At 42.6% G+C, this 26039-nt stretch overlaps 2 protein-coding genes across 17 annotated transcripts in view; both read left to right on the top strand.

Annotated features, from left to right (window-relative positions):
* The window catches only part of LOC122873918 (activating transcription factor 7 interacting protein), a 30637-nt gene extending 21179 nt beyond the window's left edge, over positions 1 to 9458 (top strand). For 3 of the 5 annotated variants that reach the window (XM_044191260.1, XM_044191261.1, XM_044191262.1), the window contains exons 3-14: positions 608 to 1141; positions 1342 to 1804; positions 3000 to 3181; positions 3318 to 3455; positions 3616 to 3687; positions 3792 to 3883; positions 5540 to 5604; positions 6418 to 7083; positions 7269 to 7370; positions 7504 to 7581; positions 8137 to 8219; positions 8549 to 9458. In XM_044191260.1, the coding sequence (XP_044047195.1) occupies positions 614 to 1141; positions 1342 to 1804; positions 3000 to 3181; positions 3318 to 3455; positions 3616 to 3687; positions 3792 to 3883; positions 5540 to 5604; positions 6418 to 7083; positions 7269 to 7370; positions 7504 to 7581; positions 8137 to 8219; positions 8549 to 9007 (2928 nt within the window). In that variant the 5' untranslated portion in view covers positions 608 to 613 and the 3' untranslated portion in view covers positions 9008 to 9458. The remainder of the gene's footprint in view (positions 1 to 607; positions 1142 to 1341; positions 1805 to 2999; positions 3182 to 3317; positions 3456 to 3615; positions 3688 to 3791; positions 3884 to 5539; positions 5605 to 6417; positions 7084 to 7268; positions 7371 to 7503; positions 7582 to 8136; positions 8220 to 8548) is intronic. The other 2 variants (XM_044191263.1, XM_044191264.1) reach the window with 1 other exon arrangement.
* Positions 9459 to 16858: 7400 nt separating this feature from the next.
* The window catches only part of grin2bb (glutamate receptor, ionotropic, N-methyl D-aspartate 2B, genome duplicate b), a 95820-nt gene continuing 86639 nt past the window's right edge, over positions 16859 to 26039 (top strand). For 2 of the 12 annotated variants that reach the window (XM_044190552.1, XM_044190551.1), the window contains exons 1-2: positions 17674 to 19054; positions 23285 to 24103. In XM_044190552.1, the coding sequence (XP_044046487.1) occupies positions 24095 to 24103 (9 nt within the window). In that variant the 5' untranslated portion in view covers positions 17674 to 19054; positions 23285 to 24094. The other 10 variants (XM_044190545.1, XM_044190544.1, XM_044190542.1 and 7 more) reach the window with 10 other exon arrangements.

Raw genomic sequence — 26039 nt, 5'->3', positions numbered from 1 at the left:
TTTACCCGTTCTGATTCGCTGAGGATTGAACCAATAGCAATGTGGGGGGATGGGAGGAAGGTTGGGTTGCTGCTGTTGTTAACCTCAGTGTCATTTCTGTTCTTTGGATCGGGGCTTAGGTAAACATGAAATCCATAGGTTAATCAGAAAATTAAGGAAAAGGGAATTTGTCAGAGCAGTTAAAGCTTTTCTGACTGACATGAAAAAGGCTTTCTGGCTTACTGAGCTGCACTTTGACTGTTGTCACTTGAGGACAAATACAGAAATGTGTAATCAGGCAGTAGGGATCTGTCTGATTTGGTTTGGATACTGAGTCAAATTTGTAGCAAAGCTGTTGGGGAACCGACAGTTTGGTATGCAGATCTCTGTGAAAGAAGAACCTTCTAGAAAAGACCAAACAAGAAAGCCATAGGGCTCTACAGTGACCTCTAGTGTTTTCTCTGAAACTCTGCAGCCATTTCTTTACCATGCAGTGCGTAAAGTCCAGGACAGGTTCATAAGCGGAAGAGACTGTGCTGCTTACTCTTGCAGCTATCACTGTGTATTTTGTAGATCTTTCCTAGATTCATCATTCATCAGCATCTAATCTCTCCTTGTCACTCCACAGGCAGCAATGGAAGTTGTTGTGACAGAGGAGAAGAAGAAGATTTTCCGTGCTAGGAAAACCATGAAGATCAGTGATCGACAGCAACTGGAGAGTCTTCACAGCACTTTGTTGACAGCTGCTACAGGTTTGCCCGACACATCTCCGCCACCTCTAATGAATGGCACGCACAAAGAGGATGGACAAAAAGTGATTGACAAAGAGCAAAACAACATCTCGGACTCGAACTCCCCCAGCGCTACGTCCCCCGCCTCTCTGACCTCTCTGAGCTCTCCTGCTCCTTTCCTGTCCCTAAATCTGTCCCCTTCCCCTGCCTCTTCACAAAGTCCAAAAGCAAAGGATGAAACTCCTACTTCTCCCACATCACCATTCCACTCTCTAAACTTTGAACTAAAAAAGATGGAGGCAGAGGAAGAGGAGGAGAAGAAAGGTTCTTTGTCGTCCTCACCAAATGAATCCGTTAAACCAGCATCAACAGAATCCAAGGAAAACCAGGAAAAAGACACAGAGGCGATCCCAGAGATGGAAAAGAAAGGGGTAAATGCTTAGAAATGTTGAGGAAATTGTTTGTCGCATACATACACTTGTATTCATTCTACGGTGTAGTATCAATGACCTGGATTTATACTGGATTTGTTCAGACTGTGAGGCTTAATGTTGAAATGTGGATACATTGAGAGTCCAAAAACCTTAATTAATTAATTAATTAATTAATGGTTGATTATGCTTTTCCTCAGGAGGAACAGACTATAACAGAGGACCCAGCTGTGGATTTGGCGAAGGATTCTGTTAAAGGTTCGGTTCCATGTTCGCCTGTGCCACTTCCAATATCTGACTGCACAAAACCAATGGATACAGATAGTGACACTATAAAGGCCAAGGACCCTGAGGCCTCCACAGCCAAAATAAAAGACAAAAAGCCTTCTTCCCCCAAATCTACCACTTCTGATTCCTCTCGTCCTTCTCCTTCCTCGTCTCGTCCAGTGTCCTCTTCTTGTGCAGATCTAAAACAAGAAAAAGAAATGAAGGAGGAGGACATAAAAGAAGAGGAGAATGAAAAAAAGGATGTGAAGAAAGGATCAATAAATGAGGAAAAGATGGAGGTGGACTCTGTGAAAGTAGAGACCAAAAAGGAAAAAGCTGAAGTTAGACAAACCGCAAAGCCATCTCGGCCATCGTCCACTCCACCATCTAATACAGGTATGAGAGAGTGGACACTGTGTCAGATAGTTTCAAGATAATTGCTCCATATTGAAATTAACCAAAAGCAGTAATATTAGATATGTCATTCAATATTTTATACATGCAGAGCTTTATGGTAGTTACACCAATGTAGACCTGAAATGGCAAGGCTATGGAAATTGTAGGGTTCAGGATTATTACAGAAAGACTCTGCAATTGTAGGCTGAATTACAAGTTAATAAAATATCATTTAAAATCAATTCCAGGCAGACAAAGATATCTTTTTGACCCCAGTATGGGTAAAGCTCCAGAAACACTGGACCTACACTTCCCATAACACAACTCAGTAACATCTTTTGTTAGACCCTCCCTGTCTGGAAACACCCTTGTCCTTCTGTCAAAAATGTGTAGGCTCCAAGCCCAAGCCTGGGATACCCGGGTGATGTCACTTGAGTATTTTTGACTTGACAAAGCTCCTCCAGAGTCACAGCAGATATTATACAACTGTTTTCACAGGCTGTGATGTACACCCTGTGACAATTTACAAGTCACAGGGTTACAAAAGTTACAAAAGAAAATAAGGAAGACATAAGTGATTGCACGTTGAAGCCAGAAAATGTACCTTGATCTTCAGATAATGATCTCTGATGATATAGTTTTTGGAAAACTCAACAGAATTTTGTACTGCCAAAACCCTTACTACCTCACAAAGAAGTATACTACATTACATCATTGCTTCCATAAAAATAATGTAATTTTAATACTTGTTCTGTTCAATTACAAATGACCTGTCTTAGTCTGAGATGGCAAGTATTTATTTCACAGATTTGTGATAGAGGCCCAATTTGTCATTGCTTACACATTCAGTGGAAAGTTCAATTTAAATATAATTGGACTTGGATTACTGGAGGTCGTGTGCAGTTATGCAAACTGGTTTTCAGAGACAAAGGATAAGTTGTGAAAGGTGAAATGATGCAAAAATAAAGTAAGACACTAACTGTAAACATGAACATATAGTTAGACACAAGAAATCCTTAAAAGCTTTTAGTGTTGTCTTACAAATCTGTTTTGCCTGTACTGTTTCGTTTCAACTGACAGTGACTGAGACTGACCTAAAACAGAACAGTGCCAGAAAGCATGTTATGCATAAAAGATTTAGGTCAATGAATGGCACACATAGGGTACTAGCCTGCCTGTGTCTTTATTTCCCAAGTAGTGCAAGAGGAGAAGGGCTCCACCTCAGGACTGAAGCGCACTTTATCAGAGGGCTACGAAAAAGATGGACAAACTGTAAAAAGAGAGGGGAAGAGGCCCAAGGTGGAGCGTGAGGAGTTGGAGGCACAACTGGAAGTTAAAATTACTGCAAAAGCTGGCAGTCACCATAAACTTGAAAAGGTTTGTATGCAACTATCCTGCCACACAGAATTCCCCCCCCAAAGTATAAGCTAGCTGAACTCTGCTTTGATGCCAATGGATTTTGAAAATTCCATTACTTAATTTTGCTTTTTTGCCCCCTGATATTCTTTCTCAGATTGTGCAACAGCTAGTGGATGAACGGTTGAGGGTCTTGGAGCTGACCATTTTTGACAAACATTTCGAAGAGCTGAAGGACAGAGTAGACAAGATCGACTGTGCCACTAAACACCAAACTGCCATTAACACACTCCAAGTAAGTAGATGGTAATCTTGTAATGTAAAGTGCACATGCAGCATTGTAAGATGCTCTTTTGCTGATTAGTACTATGTAATTAAGGAGCTGCAAAAATTCACTCCCCACAGTTAGCAAGGCCCAAATCTAAAGTCCACCTTTTTCTATACTACTTGTTTAGGCCAAGATAGCCCGACTAGCGAAAAAGTTTGGAGAGGCCAATCAGGCGTCAGAGAACAAAAGGAAACAGGAGGTAAGAAATGGTTTTCCTTTTGTTTCATGCTAAAATCCCTGCCACTGGTATGCAAGTGCTTTTGTCTGAAAATGTTCTGACAGCATGCTGTCTGATTTCCGCAGGCGCTTGCTGCTGTTACTGCTGCTGCTGCTGCTGCTACTGCTGCCACTGCTGCCAAGACTGCAACTGTTGCAAACAACCCTCAAGCTCAACGGTAAGTGGGTCCATGCCCAGAGCAATTTCTCATCTAAATCCCTGTCAACCATATATTAACTTGTGAATTTAACAATGAGGTTCTCAGGGTTGTTTGGAAGTGATTTTTATCACTTCACAGCAAGCTCACATGTTTGCCAGACGATTTCATCATGTGACAAAATATTTACTTTTATCAAAATTACAGTATATATGTATTTAAACATGTTAGCAGTCTGCACTTTGATATTTTGTGTGAATATAATTTGGCCTTTGTATGAACGTGACAATACCGGACTGAAGCCAGTACTACACACGGAGCCGTTCACAGCGTGAATAGTTGACATTGTCCCAGGTTGCTATCTGTAATCACTAGAGACTGAATTTAAAACTAATGGACATAATAAAGAACCCTTACATCCTCCAAATCCATACCTTTTTGGAAACCAAGAATCCATGTCCCTTGTTCGGTTTGTCAGGATCAACTTTTTAAAACTCTTAACTTCACTTCAAATATTTCTTAAGACTGGTTTGGAATAAACAAACGCACATGCCAGTCTATGTTTTGCACCTGCAAAGTAACCCGCATGGGTCCAGGTCCTGAGTCTTGTGACGTTCTACAATGTGAAGCCTGAGCGTTTCCTCAGGCAGTGCAGAGTGTAGTTAAAACTGCACCTCTCCTCCCAACAGCGTGCTGCGTCGGCAGACAGTAGAGCCACAGCCTGAGGTGCCCAGAGAGGGAGTGGCGCCCTCTGTTGGTAAGACTCCTGCACTGGCTGTCAAGAAGGAGAAGGAACAAAAAGAAGAAATGGAGGAGGAAGAGGACAAAAATATGTCACGTCATATTGCCATGGCAAAAAAGCTGGCAGAATACAGTGAAGGAAAATGCAGAGCAGACATTAAACTCCGCACAATCACTTCCCACTTGGAGAAAGTGCTGTACCACAACTGCAAGAGAAGCTCAGGGAATCCCAGGGCTGATCGCTACGCATCCTACATATTCCGCTACTTAGTCCCATATGACGTCTACTGTGACTGGGTCGCAAAGGTCAATTATGTTGGATTATTGGGCAAGGAGGCACTACCCGCGAACTTAAGGAGGACAATGAGGATGTACATTGAGCATCGATTCCCTGTACTGTCTTGTGACAGCTGGAGAGAGATTCGTGACGCTATCAATGAAATATTGAGAGTGAAGAGAAGACCGGAATTTTTTCGAGAATATGATGAAAGAACTGCTGTGTCATTTTGACAGTCTTGTGTTACAGGAACAGAAGCATACTGGGACAATTGTCATTATGCATCATTGAAATTATCAAAACATTTTGTCTAAATATCATTCTCATTGCACATAGATTCTCGTCAGCGTTCATAAAAGTTAATTTCATATTGAAAGGGATATGAATCCCTGGTGACTTGTACATAAGAAGTTGTGGAATTGGCACCGTACTCAACTCTCTTCAACCAAACATTGAACTGTACTTACATACTGATAAATGCTGAAAACTCAGACATGTACTTCAGTTATGAGGTGGAATCTCTCCACAAGTTGTTCAAAGATGACTGTATGAAACTGAATAAAATGAAAGTACATTACCACATTCAGTCGTCTTCCTGTTGTGGACATAAACAGCTCTAAGCGTGAACAGCTCTAAGCATAAGCAATCTTTCTAAACAGGCCAGTCTGGACTTCTATGGAGATAAAGCAGACTCCAACAACAGTTTCTTCGTCTATCGCAGCTGGTAAGTAGCAGGATTTCCTTCATGCTGGATGTTGTGTTGGTCTTTCCTGTCGACAGAATAACCACAGGCACAATGGTTAGCAGTGTCACCTCCCAACAATTTCGAATCTTGGCCCTGTTTCTTTCCATGTGAAGTTTTCTCCATGTGTTCATGTGGTTCTGTCTGGTTGCTGTAGTTTCCTTCCACAGTGCAAAGAAATTTTTTAAAATACCAAAACCAACTTGGAAATGATCATACTAACAAGTGTTGCCTGTGTAGCCAAACACGGAGTGACATGTTTCTTCATTACCATTACTCGTTTATTTTGCCAATCTGACGTACGCTGTCCTGCTGCCGTAAATACGTACTAGCAAACTGAATCTGTGGCTGAAAATAGTAGTTTTTTTGTGACCCGTTTTTAAAAATGTACATTTTCAGTAGGCACGAATACCATGGAGCTAAATGCCACAGACAGGCCGAGGAAGTCAGTAAAGTATTAAGAGATAGGCTAACACATTGCTGGTTTTGGTCTGGAATTAATTGACAATAACAGAAATATAGAAAGTCGACAGCCTTATCCTTTTAAGTGATTTGTCTGCATGTCTACCCGTCTTTTGCCCATTGCATGATGGGGTAGATTTGAACTGCCATGACCCTTGCTAGAAAAAAATGGATGGATATGACGACTAATCTGCTTCTGGTTTTTGCACCCTTTTGTTGACTGTAAGTAGGAAGGAGCAGATGAGTAACGGAGCACAGAATGCTGTTCAATTGACAATCTCAGTGACGCCTCCTGTCACATTCTGAAACAAGACATTTTCCTGTTTTCCTCAGCAAATCCAGCCCTCCCAGCTCCGCCAACCCCCGTCGCACCTCCAGCCCCAACACCCACCTCCACTGCCATGGTTCCACAGGCCCCCATCCTCCAGCTGATCACCTCCACCTCTAATGCTGCTTCCACCTTGGCCACAGGCATCACCACTCAGAGTCCTACTGGCACCCTGCTGCTGAAGACAGCCCCCGGGAGCAGCATGATGGCTACGGGCCAACCGCTTCTCATCCAGCTGCCTTTATCAATGACTAATGGCCAGGCAGGAACGCTGGTCAACATCCCTGTCTCCTCTTTGTCTGCGGCCAGCTCACTCAACAAGGCCAAAACCACCGCTTCCACCGCCACTTTCATACTCAAGCCTGCTCCTGCCATCACCACAGCACCAGCCTCTGCCCCAACTGCTGCCACTGTCTCAGCGCTCCAGGCCTCCGCTGGCCAGATATCCTCTGCCCAGATCTCTCTTGCCCGTGCTGTGTACCAGGGGGGTGCTGGGGGCATAACTACGCCTAACGCAGGGGTATCCGTGACCACTGCCAGGACGCCGGCTCAGTCTGTCTCTGTAGCAGGAGCTATGTCTTCAGCCTCTTCACCTGCAACCTCTGGGCCAGCAGCAACAGGTTCCACTGCTCCAGGTCCACCACAAGGGACGTCTCTGACATCAAAGACAGGTGGGGGTGTACTTTAATCAACAAGGCTGTTGTCTTTAGAGGTACTTAAAATGTCTCCACTTCAATCAGCAGCTTGTAAAAATCTTGTGTTGCCTGATCGATTGCCTTACTGAGGTGTTACTATCTTTTTATTTTCTTAAAGGTATGTTAACACTTATATCAACATTCTTTCTGTCTTTTCTCAGACAACCAAGCTTCAGGATCCACTTTATCCAAAGCAGCTGCTCCAGTGGCACGACCCAAAGGCTCTGTCATTGATCTCACTGAGGACGATGATGATGTACAAGGTAAGGTTGAAGTGCACCCCCCCCCCATACAATAAAATACATTTTTATTTCATGATTTGTTTTCTATACCTTAACACATACTGTATTGAAAAGCAGCCTTAAATCTAATTATGGTGTACTGTATGTCCCCCAGTGACAGGAGTGAAGAAAGCCACTGTTGCAGCTCCCTCACCTACCCAGCGCCCTCACCCAGTCGTCAGCATTCCCAACAGTAAGACCACCACATTATATTGAGGGCATGAAAGGGTGATTTTGTGGATGCATGTGATATTGTGACAAACACATAAACCAGTGCCCTACACGTAATCCTGGCTATTGGGCTATTGGCCACTATTATGATAAAAATGATCCAAAAACCCCCAACATGGTTAAAGTGATAACATGTATATATTGTGTGTTTTACACATTTACACACATGGTATTATATACCTCTATTACTGTCGACAGTACACGCACCTCTGCTTATTACTTATTACTTATTTTGTTACATTATATTATTATACTGTACTATCATCATCAACCGGTAAACCCACTTGGTACTTGACACTTAGTTTATCTTATACCTATACCAACCTGATACTTAATTTATTTTCTGACCTGTTTTTTATAGTGTTTTATAGTGTATCATATTGTTTGCTAGTACTTTCTCCTGTGTGCACTGACGTAAAGGCAAGCTGCTGTAACAAAGAGTTTCCCTACGGGGATCAATAAAGTATTTCTGATTCTGATTATACATCTGTATATTTCTCGTGTGCTCTGTCCTCAGGTGCAGGAGCAAGATCGTCCCCTCAAAGCAATCAGAACTCTTCCAGCAATCCTCAATTGACAGTCCACCACCGCCCTCAGATGGTGAGGATTTAGAACTGCATTTTACATATTTTGCATAACTGCTTTTTTGTAATTCTATAACTTATCTGTAAAGTCTTGTGTAATTGTTATTTGTATATGGTTTTAAATGTCAAATCCTGTAGACTGTAAAAGCTTCAATTGACAGCTGTTTGGAAGTTGAGAATTTATTTATCTCAGTTTATGCAAAACTTCCTCCATAACCTTTCTAGACCCACTTTCTGTATGAATGATTACTGGGTGCTTTTGAAATTATTCAAGAAATAGTGGTCATAATCATCATATTTAGCCCATTTTGCTACACTCCTGACAACAGTTTTCTCTTTTTATAGGACTCTCCAATGAAATCCCGCACTGTAACCACTAGTATGCCAACCCGAGGCTCCAGCATGGCACTGCCCCCTCTCCCTGCTGCACCTGCACCTCCACGCTTACCCCCAGAGGCTGAGCGGTCCTCACCTCCTCAGCAACCTCAGCTGAAGCTGGTGCCAAGTCAAACTGGTATAGTGCTGTCCTGGTGTGTGTCAGAAACTGATCGGACCTGTGCAGCTGTAGACAGCTATCACCTCTATGCCTTCCATCAAGACAACTCTAACAGTAATGCAGCACAGCAGCACTGGAAGAAGATTGGGGAAGTGAAGGCCCTTCCTCTGCCTATGGCCTGTACACTGACACAGTTCCAGTCTGGCTCCACTTATCATTTTGCTGTTCGAGCCAAAGACATCTATGGGCGCTTTGGCTCCTTCTGTGAACCTCAGTGCACAAATGTCATCAGTTCCAGCTCTAGCTGAACAGTTAAGGAATGGAAACAGTTTTTTGCATTTGAAAGTTCATGACTTCCTTTACTTCTTTTTTGTGTTAGGAACTCAAATATTGTGCTTTGAACACTTACAGTATCTGTAAATATCTCTCTGCATAACAACTGGACTTCTGACTGACTTGGAGAATTGAAGCGTCAAACGGTTGTTTTTGTCTTGTTAATGTATGTAATGTATTTTTTGTGACTGTTGTATATAATTGAATTACTTTGCCCCTCTACCAAGTCAGATATTTATGTTGTTGACTCCTGTTACTCTGACCCAGATGTCTTTTGTTTTACTTGAGAATACGTGACAGGATTATCAGTGTAAACTCAGAATTGCACAGAAATGTATAAATGTGTGGTAGAAACTGAATGATAACTTTTGTAAGTTTTGTCTGGCAACCAGACTTTGACAAACACAATAAAAGGTTTTATTAAAATCTTGGCTTACTAAGTTTGTGACAAATTTGATCTTCTATTTTTCAGTTCATAGCTCTTCACTGCAATTACAGTCCAATTAATTGGTCTGATCTGCTGCCACTTTGTTTTCCTCAGAAATCTCACAGCTACTCTATATATCTGGCCGCCAATGATGAACCACAGAACTGCCAACATTAGTAGTGACATAAAAGGTTCCCTGTGGAGTTTTAGACCTGTAGTAGCGCTATGGAGCTGTTTTTCCATAAGTGGGTCCCTGTTTTGTTTATCTTGTGCACGTGTACAAAGACGCACGCGCAGGTGATGCGATACTCAGTCCTACAAGTGGTGTTACACTTCCACTGATCAACCGTTGACGGTTAACACGCAAAGATAAGCCATAATGCGCCAGCAAAGTCAGGGAAGAAGACAATTAGTAAAGCTAGTAAACAGAAATAGGTGAGAAATACTGAATGTAAACATAACTTTCGTTTGTTTACAAGTAAACTCCACAGGGCCCCTTTAACTACAGTTCTCATCTTTCAGTTTGCTGCACACAGACCACAAGAGGACGTCAGTGTCTAATATACTGGTGCATATCTCATTTGTTCAACTGTAGAAGCAGACAAGAATGCAACATGTACATTGGTTAGCGTGAAATCAAGCAAACCTGCAGCACTCAATTAAGTGCAGACCTCCACCAAAAGCAAATTGCCCAGATTGCCTTTTCTTTCAGAGTCAATATTGTACTGGAAAGTACATGGGTAGTAATTTAATCATAACAAATCTGACTTTTACAGTCAATATTCTACTGGGTGAATAAAAATATAATTATATAAAGGTGGTGAAAGATTTTCCTGAATGTAGATCTACATAAAAGGTTATTGTCTAACCAAAATCAAAAGGACTATTCACGATACTATCTTGGTATCATGAATGTGCACAGCAAATATGTGTTTATGATTAACAGGTCAGGAGATACGATCATTTGAAAACGCTGAGGTAGCCCTAATGGTGACGCTGGTAGAAAATCAATAGGCTTCTTTGTCTGGGGAGCTTGAAGCACAGAAAACATGTTCAATTGAGAATTGAGAGTTTGGTCTGATGGTGGTGCTAGAGCAACAATATTGTGTCCCAATATTTAAAAGTTTTAAGTATTGGGGCACATCCTCCTGAACCAGGAATCATGAGAAACAAGTGGAAACACTCAGGGATCTAGAGAGAAAGGCAGCCCCCGCTCAGGGTGGTGGCCAGATGGTCCATAGAAGGGTCAATGAAGCTAACCACGCAGCCCCAACAAAACCAAGGGAGAAACTGAGTGCCAGAGTACCTGGTTCAGAGATTCTTGGGGAAGATTGGGCTATAGGGAACTGGTCTCTAGGAGACGAAGCTTCCAAGACCACTGGCCTATAGAGCAGGAAACTGGAGGGAAATTGCACACAGAACTGAGAAAAACAGAAGTTGCAACCTGTAGAAAGGCTCTGGGGTGGTTGACAGTGGAGAGACTGGTTTACTGGTTTAGTGAAGCGACACACCTGGATCCAGGGGTGCTGCATCGATGTAAGCCCTGGAAGATGACAAGGCAGGAGCTCACTAATTTTGCCTGCTGGAACTTATGTTGGCACTCCAGCTTATCCACAGAGAGGTTGACTGGTTCAGAAATCTGGCTTAATGGGGAAGGCTCCAGGTGTGCAAGGACTGAAATGGCTAACATGGAACAGACTGATGACTAGACAACAAGGAAACAGACCAAAGTCTATCTGACAGAAAAACAGGTGGAGGTTTAGCTGTCTGAAGCACAGGCAGAGACCTAGCTGGGTGGGATGCAGTCAAAGAGACCTGGCTAAAACACAGACTCAACTGCATATCTTTCTAAGGATCCAAGCCTTTTGGAGGCTTCAAGGCTGGGCACTACCAGCCACGGCAGGGCCTGTGTCAGCAGCATTAACCATGTCATGAGGCCCCATCTGAGTAAAACTGTGTAGGAGGTCACCACCTTAGAACATGAGGGTCACCTCCATGAAACTGAATGTCACGAATGCTAAGATGAAGGCTTTGATTGTCTATTGGGCATTTGTGTTGAACAACACTTTAGAGTATCCCACCTTCTTGGAGTCTCTGTGTGGAGTCCTTTGGAGTGTGCCACTTGGGGACTCCATGGTCCTGCTGGGGAACTTCAAATGCTCTCCTGGGCAATGACAGAGAAATATATTCAAATACCTCAGTTTTTGAGCACAGGTTTCTGCAAGGAGTTGTCCATCCCTGCAATAACACCAAACCTAAGGACTTGCTGGTGGACACTAACAGTGAAAGGAAGGCCTTTTGGGCATGGTTTGATCAGGGGATTCCTCAAGCAAGAGATAGAGGGCCAAAAGGACTGCAGCTTCTGCAATGCAACTCATTGTTTGGTTGTATTTCGGTTTAACACACCCATCACATTCTGTTACCTGAATTAGGAATTTTATTTAATTAAGGAATTGACAATCTACGCATTTCAACTAATGTTATATTGCCATTGCAAAAGGTTCACTAAAGATGGCGTAACATTATTTTGACAACGTTATAGTAACGTTAACATTAACTCTTTTTGAGCGATGCCAAAAGAGATGACCCTTTTGTTGGTCAGTGGTGAAAAAAGTAATGTTATTTAGGTCAATTAGTGTTACTTCAATAAAACTACTACAATGAAAAATAGCTGGATGTAACTCCAGTTCTATGAGTACATGTGGCTTTGCTATTGGTTTACCCCCTGTGGCACCGCCTTGGCACCCTGAAAAAAGATCTTTCCACTCACTGCCCAATCGGGTGGTAGAAGTCACCCAAGGGTATCCTCCCCTTATATAACCCCTGCTCCCATGCAGCTCGTCTCCCTTTGGAAACACAGCAACCAGGAACTGAGGCCAGCTGGGCTTGTAGTTAGAGGGCTCTGCATGTACTCATAGAACTGGAGTTACATCCAGGTAACTACTATTTATATTTCGTATGTGCGTCACCCTCTAACAGGCTTCACTATTAGTTAACACCTGAGGCCATAGGGATAAGATGTACCCCCAACTGGGCCCGAACCAAGGCTGCACATATAGTCGGACCACCATGGCAGTTGCACCAATGCACAAAGAGACACCAGCAAGACAAGTAAGCTCTCGAGGTGGAGGGGGTACGTCCATTCTTAATCGTGGTGACAACTGCTCAGCTGCACCCTCTCAGTTTCCAGATCATGAGGCACCGTTCCAGGAAAGGATGAAGCCACCTGCTTGACGCAAAGCCATGGGCACGGGTCCACTACCACTAGCCGTGCCAAGTTTGGGAATCACCTGGCACCTGGGCTCTCTGGTGCTACCAGCAGTGACATCATCAGCCACATCGGTGGGAGGCATAAAACGGGCCAGAGGGCCAGGTCGGGTGGGCTAACGCATCCACCCCCAATGGAGGGGCATCGGTCACCCTCTGAGAAAACCAGAGGGGACACTGCGTTTTCTCGAATAAGTTTGCGAATAAGTCAGCCACTGGCTGCCTGAAACACTGCCAACACTGTGCTGCTATATTTGGAGAAATGCCCCACTCATCCTGAGGCGGGCCTCCCCTGGACATTAAGTCCGCCCCTGTATTGAGGGATCCAGGAATGTGACGGGTTCTCAGTGAGCATAGGTGGCAATCTGACCAGGTCAGAACAGACACTGCTGCCCTGTGCAGAGCCGGGAACCTGACTCCCTGTTAGGCAGGCTACCACAATGGTGCAATACCTTCTTGACCGCCCTGAGTTTCAACAGGTTGATGTAGCGGGAGGAGTCTGGCCACGTTCCTCCCACCCTCGCATGTTCGAAGGTCACGCCCCAACCTGCCAGGGAGGCGTCCGTGAAAACCTGAACGTAATGGGGGATGCACCATAGCTGCCCTCCCTCGCGTCTCTCAGCGCCTGTGCTGGGATGCAGAGCTCGCGCCGTTTGTCCCATCTCGATGTAACCGGAGCCATGCAAACCAATGCTGAAGGTTTCTCATGTGCAACAGCCCCAGTTGCACCCCCGGATGGGTTGCTGACATCATACCAAGGAGCCACATGACACTCACCACCAGCACCACGGCTGAAGACCTCAAGTGGCGGGTCAGTAGAAGTATTGCCTCCGCCCGCTCCACTGACAGACGTGCTGTCATGGCATGGGAATCCAGAGGAACAGCATCTCTTGGCTTGGTAGCAGGGCGCTCTTTTCCTGGTTGATGGCGAAGCCCATTGTGATGTGCCGGATGACCTGTGCTGTGTGGGCCTCTGCCTCCTGTCTTGACTTTGCGAGGATCAGCCAGTCATCTATGTAGGTCAGGATTCTCACGCCTCTCTCCCTGAGTGGCGCTATTGCCACTTCCACACACTTGGTGAATGTGTGTGGAGCTAGGGAGTAACCAAACGGTAGGCTGCAGTACTCATAGCACTGACCCCCTCCCGCAAAGTGCAGGTACTTCCTGTGTCGTAGTAAGATGGAGACATGGAAGTATGCGTCGATCAGGTCTGTAGAGGTCATCCAGTCGCCCGGCTGGATGCACTCTAGCAGCTGCTTTACTGTTAGCATGCGAAACGGTCTCTGTGTGATAAATCCATTCAGACGCACAGGTCCAAGATTGGTCTCATGCCTCCCGACTTTTTTGGCACCAGGAAGTATGGGGAGAAAAAAACCTGTCTGTGTCTCTGAGGGGGAGGGGGGCTGTCCGTGGAGGTTGGTGGCAGAATTGAAGAGCATAACCATTCCGCAGAGGCCTGTCCAGCCAGGCAAGGAGAGGAGCGCACCCATATCGGGTAACTGGGTCCATCCAACACAGTCCATCACTGGGAGGGCGATGAGTTTGACTGGGAGAGAAAGAACAGGCCAACACTTTGATCACGGGAGGCCCCTGCAGAAAGGACAGAGAATCGGCTAACGCTAGTAAAGACTCAGCTGTATCTCTAGTGTCGTCCTCGGGGCGGGGCATTCCTGATGGAGAAAAGCTTTGTTGTCACAGTGTTACGATTTTCACGACCATTTTCCATCAGTGTCGCAAGGTTAGTCAGGGTACCTGGTCCTCGGACCTCAGTACCACTGACGTCACCTGTGTGCACTGGGGCAGAAGCGCTAAAATGGCGGTGGCTACTCCTTGCCCTAAGACGGGATTAGAAGAGACGAGCTGCCAGCCATTGTGGAATAAAAATATTTTTAGTAGAACGGGCAGCAAACGGTCCAGTTTCCCTGTCAACATCAGAAGATGTGAATACCCTCGAGTCAGATCGCGTTTGGGTCTGCTCAGAAGCCTTCCCAGCCGCTGTAGAGCTAAGAGATGGCTGATCTGCTGAGGATGGAGGTAAGGACCCAGCTGCTTCGACGCCTTCTTGGCTTCCTCCAGCCGCTCAATCATGGCCCTGATGTTGAACAGTGACTTGGTGGAGAGGGGCATGTTGAGGAGGGGGCACTGCTCTCAGTCCTTGAGAGAGGACAGACAGAGCCAGAGGGTTCTCTGTCCCACCTGAGCGGCACACATGCTGTTCACAGCGAGCGCCTGGGCCATCCGGAGAAAAAAGGGTGGCTGAGGTCTGGACTTCCGCGATCTCTGCTTCCAACAGCTCGTCCCACTTGTGGGTGAGTTTGTCGAGGGAGCCCGCCAGGAAAGCCATGTTGCTAGCGAGTGCTACGCCCTGAGCAGCACTAGCGTAACACCTATCATGCAGGCAAGCCATTAGCTTGTCTCTCTCAGACAACAGCAACGGTTACCCTCCCGACCAGGGAGAGCACGGCAGGAGGAGACAGAACCTGACTGACTCCTCCAGCAACGGCACACCCCTGTCCCATTCCCAGTCCTCGATCATGGAGTAGGTGGTGTAAGCCGCTGCTGGAGGTTTTGCGGCTAGCAGCCTGGCCCACTCACATTGGGTAAAAGCAAAAATTGGTGCCATTTTTGGGCACACAATGTGCAAGCGGGGCTTCCCACAGGGGTTGTGCACTGAGGCCCGCTGTGAAACTCTCGTCTGGGGCTTGGGAGGAGGGGTAAGGTTGGGGTAGCAAGGGGATCTCCATCCTCCTCGCAACTAAGGCAAGCATATCATCCTGCAGTTAGCAGTGGGCTGCCTCGATCTTCGAAACTCGCAGAAGATCCGTATACAAGGTGGCTGATTAAAAAAGGGAGATGAGCTGCACAGGAGCAGGGGTTATATAGTGGGAGGGCACCCTTGGGTGCCTACAACCCCCCGATTGGGCGGTGAGTGAAAAAATCTTTTTTCAGGGTGCCGAGGCGGTGCCTCTGGGGGGTAAACCAATAGCAAAGCCCGTTAGAGGGTGAAACATGTACTAAATAGAACGTACTTCCAAATAAAAGTAATGCGTTCACATTTTCAAAAGTACAGAAATATTTGCAGTAAAATTCACTGAAAGTATAAAAAGTATATTTGTTATGCAGAATTGTTCCTTTAAGAGTCATTATAGGTATTACATTTTGTATTAGTATTTTAGAAGCATTAACATGTAATCAGCATTTTAATGTTGTAGCTGGTCAAGATGTAGCAAAAAGAAGCTACTTAATATACTGTAGTACTGTAGTTTAATGTGTAACAAATCATATTGTAGAGGTTGACTATAACTGTCAAATAAATACTAATACAAATTAGTACCTCTAAACTTTACTTAAGTACTGTATTTGAGTAAATGTACTTTGTTACTTTTGACAACTGAAGTGTAAATGAAATTTTTTCCCTATAGTTTGTTACAAACTAAACAGAATTTGACAGGTTTCAGATTTTGATGGAATTGGAAACCCAGCACAGACAGAGTGAGAGAATACAGTGTAAAACACGTTACCCTTACTGAAATGTTGTTGGGATTCTGGAGGACCATTGTTGGTCTTCGGATCAGATGACAAATAAATGAATATTTCTACATATATTTCTAAGCATTCTGTACATGGATACATGGATACATGGAATTAACAAAATGTAAAAATGTCTTCAACCAGGCTGTCAGTTTGGGGATGACAAGTGATCAGGGATGTATCAGTTTAGCCACTATTAGGCTGATAGGAACCTTCATTAAAAAAATTCTCAGTACACAACATAGCAACATAGCAGGAGGCACTGAGGTGACATAATACTTTTTTTTTTTACTGTTTTACTGCAGAGGTGTTACTCTTAAATTGATAGTCTCTAAGTATTTAATCTCCAACTAAACCTCATAGTTGACAATTTTATTTTAATCTCTGAGAACAGTATAACAATAGAGGGAGCCATTGCTTTCTTTATAGAAACAATTTGGTTGACAATTGTTGCAACAGCCCATCTTTACTGTAGCATCTCTCTAATTCACAATCCTACAGAGGGACCCACCTCCACATCTCTCTCTTCCTCTCTCTCTGTCTCTCTCTCTGTCTGTCTCTTGGTCTCTCTCCATCTCTCTGTCTCTCTCTCCAGAGGAGGGGGAGGAAAGCAAGTGAGTGCAGTTTGAGTTGTGCTCTGCGCTCTATGCCAGCCAGAGGTGTGTTTCGGCTCCACGCTCTGTATCTCTGGGTAGCAGCACCCCACCATGCAGCCAGCCTGAGTGCCATGTCTAACAGCTGTGTTGGCAAAGGGTTACCGCTCATCTGAGGGGAAGGTGGCATCTTGCTTTGTGGAGGACAGAAGATAAAAAGAAGACTGACCAGTTGCAGAGAGAGGGGGGATATAACTGACAACCCCCCCCCCCCCTCGCCTCACAAAACAGAGCAAAAACGGAAGGCTTTGGAGTATTCAATTTTTTCTTTCGTTTTATATTTTTCTTATTCCTCATCGCGGTGCTGGGAGGTGCTTCATCTTTTCATATAGTCTCTCTGTCCATCATTTGCCTTCTCATCTATTTCTCTATCTACGTGGTGTATAATTTCCTCTATTTATGAGTGAGAGAAAAGAGAAAGCAGGGAGGAGTTTTGTTTTAATTTTTGTCCTTTCTTTCCTCCTCTCCACTCTTCCCTCCCTTTCACCAAACCATAACATACCTGTCAGTCCCTCCTTGCTATTTCATTTCTAACTGCTGCCATCAGTTCATTATCTCCCATCCTACGCCTCTTTCTGTCTGATGTTATATGAACTTGGATGATCTTCTTCAAAGACAACTAAAAAACTCCTCATGAATGACTCTTTTTTCCCTTTTCCTTCTCTTTTGGTCCCTCCACACCCATTTTCTTTGCATCACACTCTTGCGGGATTCTTAAATGTTACTCTAGGTAGGTTAACTATCGTTTAGTGTCTGTCTATCTGTCTGTCTGTGTGTATTTGTGTGTGCTTTACGTATACATAAAACACACATTAACACACACATGCACTCGCACACTAAACTATGCCTAAAAGGACAGTGTTCAGTGAGTCAATATTGGTCTGGTCTCATACTGTTTATATACCCTCCTTCTCATCTGTTCTTCTCATCATGGCAAAGTGCGCCCATTTTTAATTGTTGTCTTTGAGAAATCTTTTTATCTGTCCACTGGTCATGTCCCCTTTTCCATTTGATAAAGATATCAGTTTGGTTCACAACCTGTTGTGAACTAACAAGGGAAGAAAAATTAAGTTTAGTCCTGAGGGAGAATGAAATTAATTTCTAGGCACTTTGGCATCCGTTTATCTTTGATTACAATTTGGCAAGTTGGGAATATTTAGTCTAAACTAAATGAGATTCTCTTCATGTTATTTATTGAGCTGCATTCAAAGTTTGGAGCTAATGGTCATCTCAAGTCATTAAGAGCGTATCCCATTTCATGCTTGATTTGTGCTCATTTTCATTCTGACAGTCCATCAGCAGCCATTAGTTCTTTTACTGCCCCTTCTCACACAACCCTTCTAACACACACACAATCCTAAAACCTAAATGCGCTCCTTATTATCATCAAAATAGTTTCTCGAATTGAATCCTTGTGCTTCTGCATGTTTTCAATATTCCCATTCCTGTCTTCGGTTGGTTTTCATCCAGAACTGGCCATTTTTCATTCCTGAAGCTCTTCCCCCTCCACTTGTCTTCATTCTCATCCTCTATCAGGCAAGAGAGACATGATGGTTGGCATTAGTTGGATGTTGAACAGTGGATTAAGTGGGTAATGCCTTGCGGTGGATTTGAGGTGTAATAGACAGTGTGCAGGTTGTAGATAGAGACAGACTGATAGACAGATTAAAAATAGATAGAACTTAATATCCCATCTCATCACTACCCCTCTCTTTTGCTCTGTCACATTTTCCTTCTTTCTTTACGTTGTGTTTGATGCTTCGTCTCTACTTCTCACTGCCACACCTTTTTGGGAGCGCTGTTTTAAAGCATCACCACTGCTAGACTGTGAGTTTTTAGCCTATATATCCATGGACATCTACCTGAAATTGACTGTGCACTCAGCCTTAAGGTGAAAAATTACACCCAGTAGCGTAGGCCCACACCAGCCACTTTAGTCTCTTTTCTCCCGTTTCTTATGGACTAATAAAGTGGCTTAATAAATACCTCTTTCTTGATTGTTCTGAGAGTGGGATGTCAACATGAAGGAATATGAAGGACCACTCGTTTTGCTCTGTCTTTGCTTTTGTATCTCAACTCTGCTCCTCTGTAAAACATCTCCACTACAGTCTATAAATTATGTGTTACAGAAAAGAGTTAATTAGGTGAGTAGTGAATTAATATAGCACTCACTTCCTCTTCGCAACTGAGTGTATGCACATGCATGAACAGTAGGCGTGTGCACTGAATGTGTGTGTGTGTGTGTGTGTGTGTGTGCGTGCGCAAGAGTACAACTAATTGAGCAAGAGTGTGCATGTGTGTGTGTGCATTTAAATGTCTGCATGATACTGATAGAAATGTATTCTGCATGAACTTTCATCAGCAGCTTCTCTGTGAAGGGTATTTTTACATTTTCCACCACATTTGCCTGTACTGCTAAATCTTTCCTCACCCTGCTGTGACTAATTGGTTGTGTATCAGGCCATGCGTTTGATCTTTATCCAGTTTCTATATATTTACTATTGTATCTCTAAGAATTTCACGCACTATCACTTCTTTAAATGGTGATTTTGAGCAAGAGAGATTTCTCACTCAAGGACTATTTCTAATTCATGGCAGAAAGCAGCCCAACATACTCAATTAGTTCATTTGGTTAAATCTCTCTCCATCAGCTTACATCAGTTGACTCTCTCAATTAGTCCAGTGCAGGTGCATGCATTTACATGCATTCATTTTAGTCCTCTTCCTCTCCTTATTGTGCATTTTTAGTTGGTTGAGGTTTGTTAGCCAATGCTATGCTGATGCCCTCCTCCTCCATTACATTTCTTGTTCTGCTCGATGGATCTGCAACAGATCTCTGAAAATGAATCACAGATCTAATGTGATTCATACACCAGCTTTACTGTATCAGACTCTTCAGCATGAGCACACTGTACACTATATATGACATACTAGGCTGTATGTCTCAGAGTGCAACACACATTGCATTAGTAAGCCAATGCTGTGTTAGCTTTTCTACAACTGGACATGCTATTTTGAGTTGAAATTGTTAATTAACTAATCATCTAAACAGTTATTAACAATGGCACAATTATCCTAAAGATATAAGAATGCACCATTAGACAAAATAAGAACAAACTGAATTTGATAATTACTTAATATTTAAAAATATCATCATATTTCTTGACATTGCTCACATGCAAACTTAAAACATAGCAAGGGTCTTATGGCGGCTTCCTCTTAAATATTCTCCATTCACAGAATAAAAGAGCAGGCCTCTGCCCTAAAAGTTTCAAGTTGATTTTAACTGAACGTCTTTAAACCCAAAGAGTCTAAATGATTTAGGACATCTTTCAAAAGAGTGGTGTGATGTTGCCATGCTGTGAGCACACAGTAGTTTAAATATAAAGGCTTAATAGGGCATGCTCACCTCTTGGGTTTCAGTCTGATGAAGGATTTATGCTCAAAAGAGGAGTCATTAAGACTGTGTTTAAGATTGGCGAGATCTTTAGATGCCGAGCACATCAAGAACACAAGTTAACTGATTTCACATCAAAATGCTGCTGTCCATAAAGCAAATTATGAAAAGTTGTACTGACCAGAAAGACAGGAAGAGGTGTATTTGTTTAATTCGGACACCATATACATACATATATATATATATATTAACATACATACATGCATTAAAACCTGTGTGTCAGTAAAAATAGCTTTCTGGTATAACTCACACCAAACTACATAATTCAACATTTTGAAAAGCTGTTGATACATAACCTAGCAAGGGAACTGAACAAACAAATAAGCCTTATTCAGTTGTTTTATGCTAGGGTTTATTTAAGGATATACTGTTTTATTCTGCGTGAGTCAAGCTATTAGTGTCATTTTAATACTACTATGAGAGTCAGCGATAATTAGACTTTGAAGGAGTGAGAGGGAGATGGATTTTGGTAAATAAAATTTGTTGAATGAATAATTCATTACACTGCCAGACAGGATTAAAATTCTACCCATGCAGATATCCTCTGACAGTTTTCCTAAGGCTAAATTGTGTATACCTACATACCCTACGTCCTCAAACTACACAGATAAACACACCAACATTTCCCTGTGAGCATATACATGTTAAAATTACAGCTCCCTTGATCTGGTAAAGACTTAAAGGATAGATGACAGAACATACATTACTGTGGCTGCAACTAACAATTATTTTCATCATTGATTCATTTGTTGATTATTTTCTTAAAGGTCCAGTGTGTAACATTTAGGAGGATCTACTGGCACAAATGGAATATAATATTTATGTATGTTAAGTATGTTTTCATTAGTGTATGATGACCTGAAAATAAGAATTTTTGTTTTTTCGTTAGGGATCGGGTCCCCTTCCACGGTGGCCGCCATGTTGCACCGCCTTGTTTCTACAGTAGCCCAGAACGGACAAACCAAACACTGGCTCTATTAGGTCCTTTTGCATTTTTTCACAAATTTCATGGCCATCATAGTTTCCCCTACACGCTTGGAGGCGAGTGATATTCAAATGGTTGCAAACTGCAGTGTCAATGCTAGATGCCACTAAATCCTACACACTGGACCTTTCTTAAATTAATTATTTGAGCTATAAAATATCAGAAAATAGAGAATAATATCCATCACAGTTTCCCAGAGAGAGATGACATCTTAAAATGTCTTTTTTGTACAACCACCAGTCCAAAACCCAAAGGTTTTCAGTTGACTAGAAAACCAGCAAATATTCCCCTTTGAAAAGATGGAACCAGAGGATATAGTTGCTGATCAACTAATTGACTAATTGTTTCAGCTCAAATAGAGAGATTACAGCCACACCAAAGTTAACATAACAAATAAAGAGTTGCCTAATTCTTACTCTTCCTATGTTTGTTAAATTATGAAATCCATTGATACTTTTGAAACATCAAATATAAAGTGAATCATCACATATGCTACAAAATTTTTACCCTGGAGTTGTTTTTTCTCATTGGATAAAAACACAGATTCATGAACGTTTTTTATCTTGTCACCCAAAATTGAAATTCAGTGAGTCCCATGGACCCTAATTAACCAACTTAATATCTAGCTACTAGCCTACTATCAATAAAGGCACAAATATTGATTACAATACACAAACTTAAACATCTCACATGTCAAACCATGTTCCAGTAACATACAATATCAGCAGATACTAGTGCAAGGGAGGGCCGTATATTGAACTCTGTGGAAACAAATACAGTCTGAAAAATTATAGATAAACATTAGGAGGGGGTGATATGCATAAAATCTCCTATCGTTTATATTGTGGTATTGATATATATTGTGATACAGTAAATTGCCTGGAAAAATCAATTGAGAAACTGTTTAAGGATAAGATAACCACACAAGAATGTCCATTTTGGGCAAATCTAGCACCTGACATATCAAGGTACTGTATCACATTGATAAAGCCATCTAGAGTCCTGCGCGGGACTGTTTTCTTAATCCCATTCCCACTAGATTTTTGACCATTACCGTCCGCTCCCACAATGTGTGTGTTCCAAACTGCCCGCTCCTGCGAGATTTGCTTTGGGTCCTGTGGGACCCGCGGGATCCCAATCCCAATGCAGTCTTCTGATGCATACCTGTCGGTAATAACGTAGCAAAATTACTACATTTAAATATAACACTTTGATTTGATTTTTGTAGATTATTTGGCTAAATGATTGTCCTGTTTGGTCATTATGAGCCCCAGTAACTTGCATGTGTATCCATGGCAACACCAGTGACCGTGCTCAGGTTCAGTCCAGTTCAGTCATGTAAGAGGACTTGCTTAATGCCTGATCTGTTCACGTGGTGTTTATTTTTAATAAACCAGCTGTCAAGACAGTGTGATCATTGACTCACACATAAAGCAGTCCTCTACAGCAATCATATAAAAATCCAATTAAGCCATAAAGCAGCTCTTCTCATTGAATTGCAACAAGTGCCCCAATATAACCAGAGATATTAAAGAAGGGATACCTTGGTATAAACAGTATGGCAAAGTCTCTAAGGCTAACCTAACATACATATCAGGATATCATGTTTGGACCCACCCATAAAGGCTCTGCGACCCACTTTGAGTCAGGACCCATAGTTTAAGAAACACTAGGTTAAAGTTAGTATAATACAAAAGCGCTGTGAGCATCTCCTATGAAAGAAATAGCACAGTAATATTACCAGGCAACGACGTTCAACACATTCCCATTGCAGTGAAAGGGGGCATGTAGACAGTACAGCGGCCTGACTGAGTTAAGCCTTGACCTCAGAGGCAATTGGCTTGTGTACACAGTGGCATTTAGCCTTCAATAACAACACATCCATCCACAGCTGTACTCTGCTGTCTGACTTTCTCTTCTTCTCCCCTTCAGGCTGAGAAAGAGGAGAGCGCAGAGCAGGCTGGCAAATTGATGATCATGACTGGCTAAAGCAAGCAAAGGCAAGGTGTGAAAGAAAGCCAAAGAAGAAGGAAGGAAGGGAAGAAGAAGAAGAAGAGGAGGAGTACGTACACACACATGCACACACACTGCTGCTCATTTCCTCATCTCCAAGGCAACTGTGCTCACACGCTCGCAAACTTCTGGGAGGAGACCTCGGCGAGCTGTATCACCAGCGTTGGAGGAAGTGGAAAGAGAATCGGATGGGAGGAGACGAATGAAAGCACGTCCCTCCATCACTCACCATCAATCATCTTTAATTCTTTTATTGAGTTCACGCGCACGTTGACATTTTGAGTTGATGGTCAACTTTTAAATTCCTCTAAGATCTGAATCAAAAGCATATTTCAACCAGGTTAGATCTGCTTTTCTGCAGATTCATCTTCTTTGCCCTCTTTATATGTAAAATCATTGTTTCTAAGCAATTCACTGCACTCCTTCAGGTTTACACCAATAGTATTTTAATGAATGATTTAATGCAAATTTTTGTACATTTTGTACATATTTTTACACTTTAAAAACAGTCATCTTCCGCCATACTGATAACGCCCTAGCATCGCCCACTTCCACCTTCATCCAACCCAAGACCGCTCATCCCTCGCCCTGCAAGACCCCACTTCAGTCTTCTGTGCGTGACTTCATCTGTCTACCATCCCTTCATCCGAGGCTATGAGAGGAGGAGTCGAATCCCAGATCACTCCATCATGCCAGTTCTGAAGAGTAGAGAGAAGATCCGGGCTGGCAATGTTCAAGGTAGGCCAGTGATTCCAGTAATTGGCTTGTATTTGTATGTCTGGGAGCATTTCCTGAAAGTTTTCTCCAAAAATCGACTTGCTGTTTATTTGCTGAGGTGAATTTCTGCTGAACTTTTGCACCAAACTTATTTTATCACAAATGGTCCTAACTTGGGCTATTATTTTCTTTATTGATGAATGTATAGACTATTTGTTTGATTAATCAATCAATAGTTTAGTCTATAAAACGTCAGAAAATAGTGAAAAGTGCCTGTCACAGTTGCCCAGTGTCTAAGGTGACATCATTAAATAACTTGTTTTGTCCGACCAACGGGTCCAAAACTCAAAGATATGTAATTTAAACAGAGAAAAGCAGCAAATTCTCACGTTTTAGGAGCTGGAAATAGAGAATTGGTGGCATTTCTGCTTGATAATCGATTATCACATTTTTTCTGACAACTGACAAATCGATTAATCGATTAATCGACTAATCGTTTCAGCTCTCTTCCTAACTGTGTCCTAGAATCTAAAAGAATTTCCTGTGTTGAGTCACCACCATAACTGTTAATAACCAACAGTTGTGAGTGTTTTGTTTCCTGTGTCGTCCATTAATTCAACCCTAATTTAACCACTTCACTCATGATAATTTCAGGTTGTGTAAAATATCAGAGGAGGTGGAAATAATTGGTTGAAACACATCTACAGGTGTTTCATTTTGTATATTAGACAATATTATGCAATTTGTGATGAAATGGTGCTTCTTGAGCTAAAAGCCTCAAGGATCTATCTGCCTTATGGTTTGTTTTGGTTAAATTAGGGAATCACTGGGCCCAAGTATAAAGTAGGGAACAGTTCACTGGGCTGAACTATTTTGTGACAGTGATCCTGCACGTCACTCCATAATAATATATTCTAGAAATTGGTTCTAAACGAAAAGTTGTAGAGAAATTTCTGTATTTTTCAAGGATCTGTATGAGAATGATTTTTAGTTGGAGTTTTTTCAAAGTTGGTAAAAAAATATTTGTAAATAGTTTGACAAATAAAGCCCAATATGTGCACAAATCTTTATGTTTAAATGTCTGTGTAGAAACCTGTGGCAATTCTTGATTTGTTTTCATTTGGAGCAAGACCAACAGAGGACAGGAATGAGAAGGACAAGCGGATGAGGGAAAAACATTCATAGTGCAAATTAAAAGACGAATTGTCTTCTTTCGTCACACATTCTTTCTCGCAGTGCTTTGTGAGTGTGTTGAGATAAGGGATAACGAGGCAGTAGCTTCAATAAGCCCATCAAAACGGCGAGTTGTGCTGCTTCACAAGGGAAAACAGGTCTAGACAATAGTAACCGTATAAAGCAAGAGAGTGGGGAAGCTGGAGCCTGTTCTTTTGCTGAGCTTGTGTCTCTTTCAGCAGCCGCTCAGGAGTTTGACTGATAAAAGGCACATTTAAAAGTTGGAGGGGCATGTAAAGATAATGGAAAGACTTGTCTAAGAGGCAGTGTGACAAAGGGTCTTATAGATAAAGTAAAATCAGCTCAAATGGAGAGCTCACACCTGACATTCATGAGCACAGAATGAACTTTTAGACCAGTGGAAAGTGTGTTTGAACTTTTACAGTAATTTTCATTGTGTCTGTGTGAACATTTTTTCAACAGAAAATGTGTAAAATCCTACATTCTGCGTCCCGCTACTGCCAATGGAGCAAGTCCAAGATTTTTCTCATGGTGGCATCACGGATTAGATTCTTGGCTGGATTGTTTTTAGCTTTGGGTCAGACTGGTTAATGCTCACAAATCTACACTTAGCTTTTCCACATTTGCATCCACCGACTCAGGATCTGATGTAACTATCTAATTATTATGCGCCTCTTTGTTGAAGCGTGACTTAGAGGTGTGTGACAGCTGGTTATGTCCCTCCCTCACAACACAACAGCTTCAACACTGAGCAGACCTACTG

The sequence above is a fragment of the Siniperca chuatsi genome, linkage group LG3 (genome assembly GCF_020085105.1).
Source record: "Siniperca chuatsi isolate FFG_IHB_CAS linkage group LG3, ASM2008510v1, whole genome shotgun sequence".
In the NCBI taxonomy this organism is placed as follows: domain Eukaryota; kingdom Metazoa; phylum Chordata; class Actinopteri; order Centrarchiformes; family Sinipercidae; genus Siniperca; species Siniperca chuatsi.
This window is presented reverse-complemented; position numbering and strand designations above follow the sequence as displayed.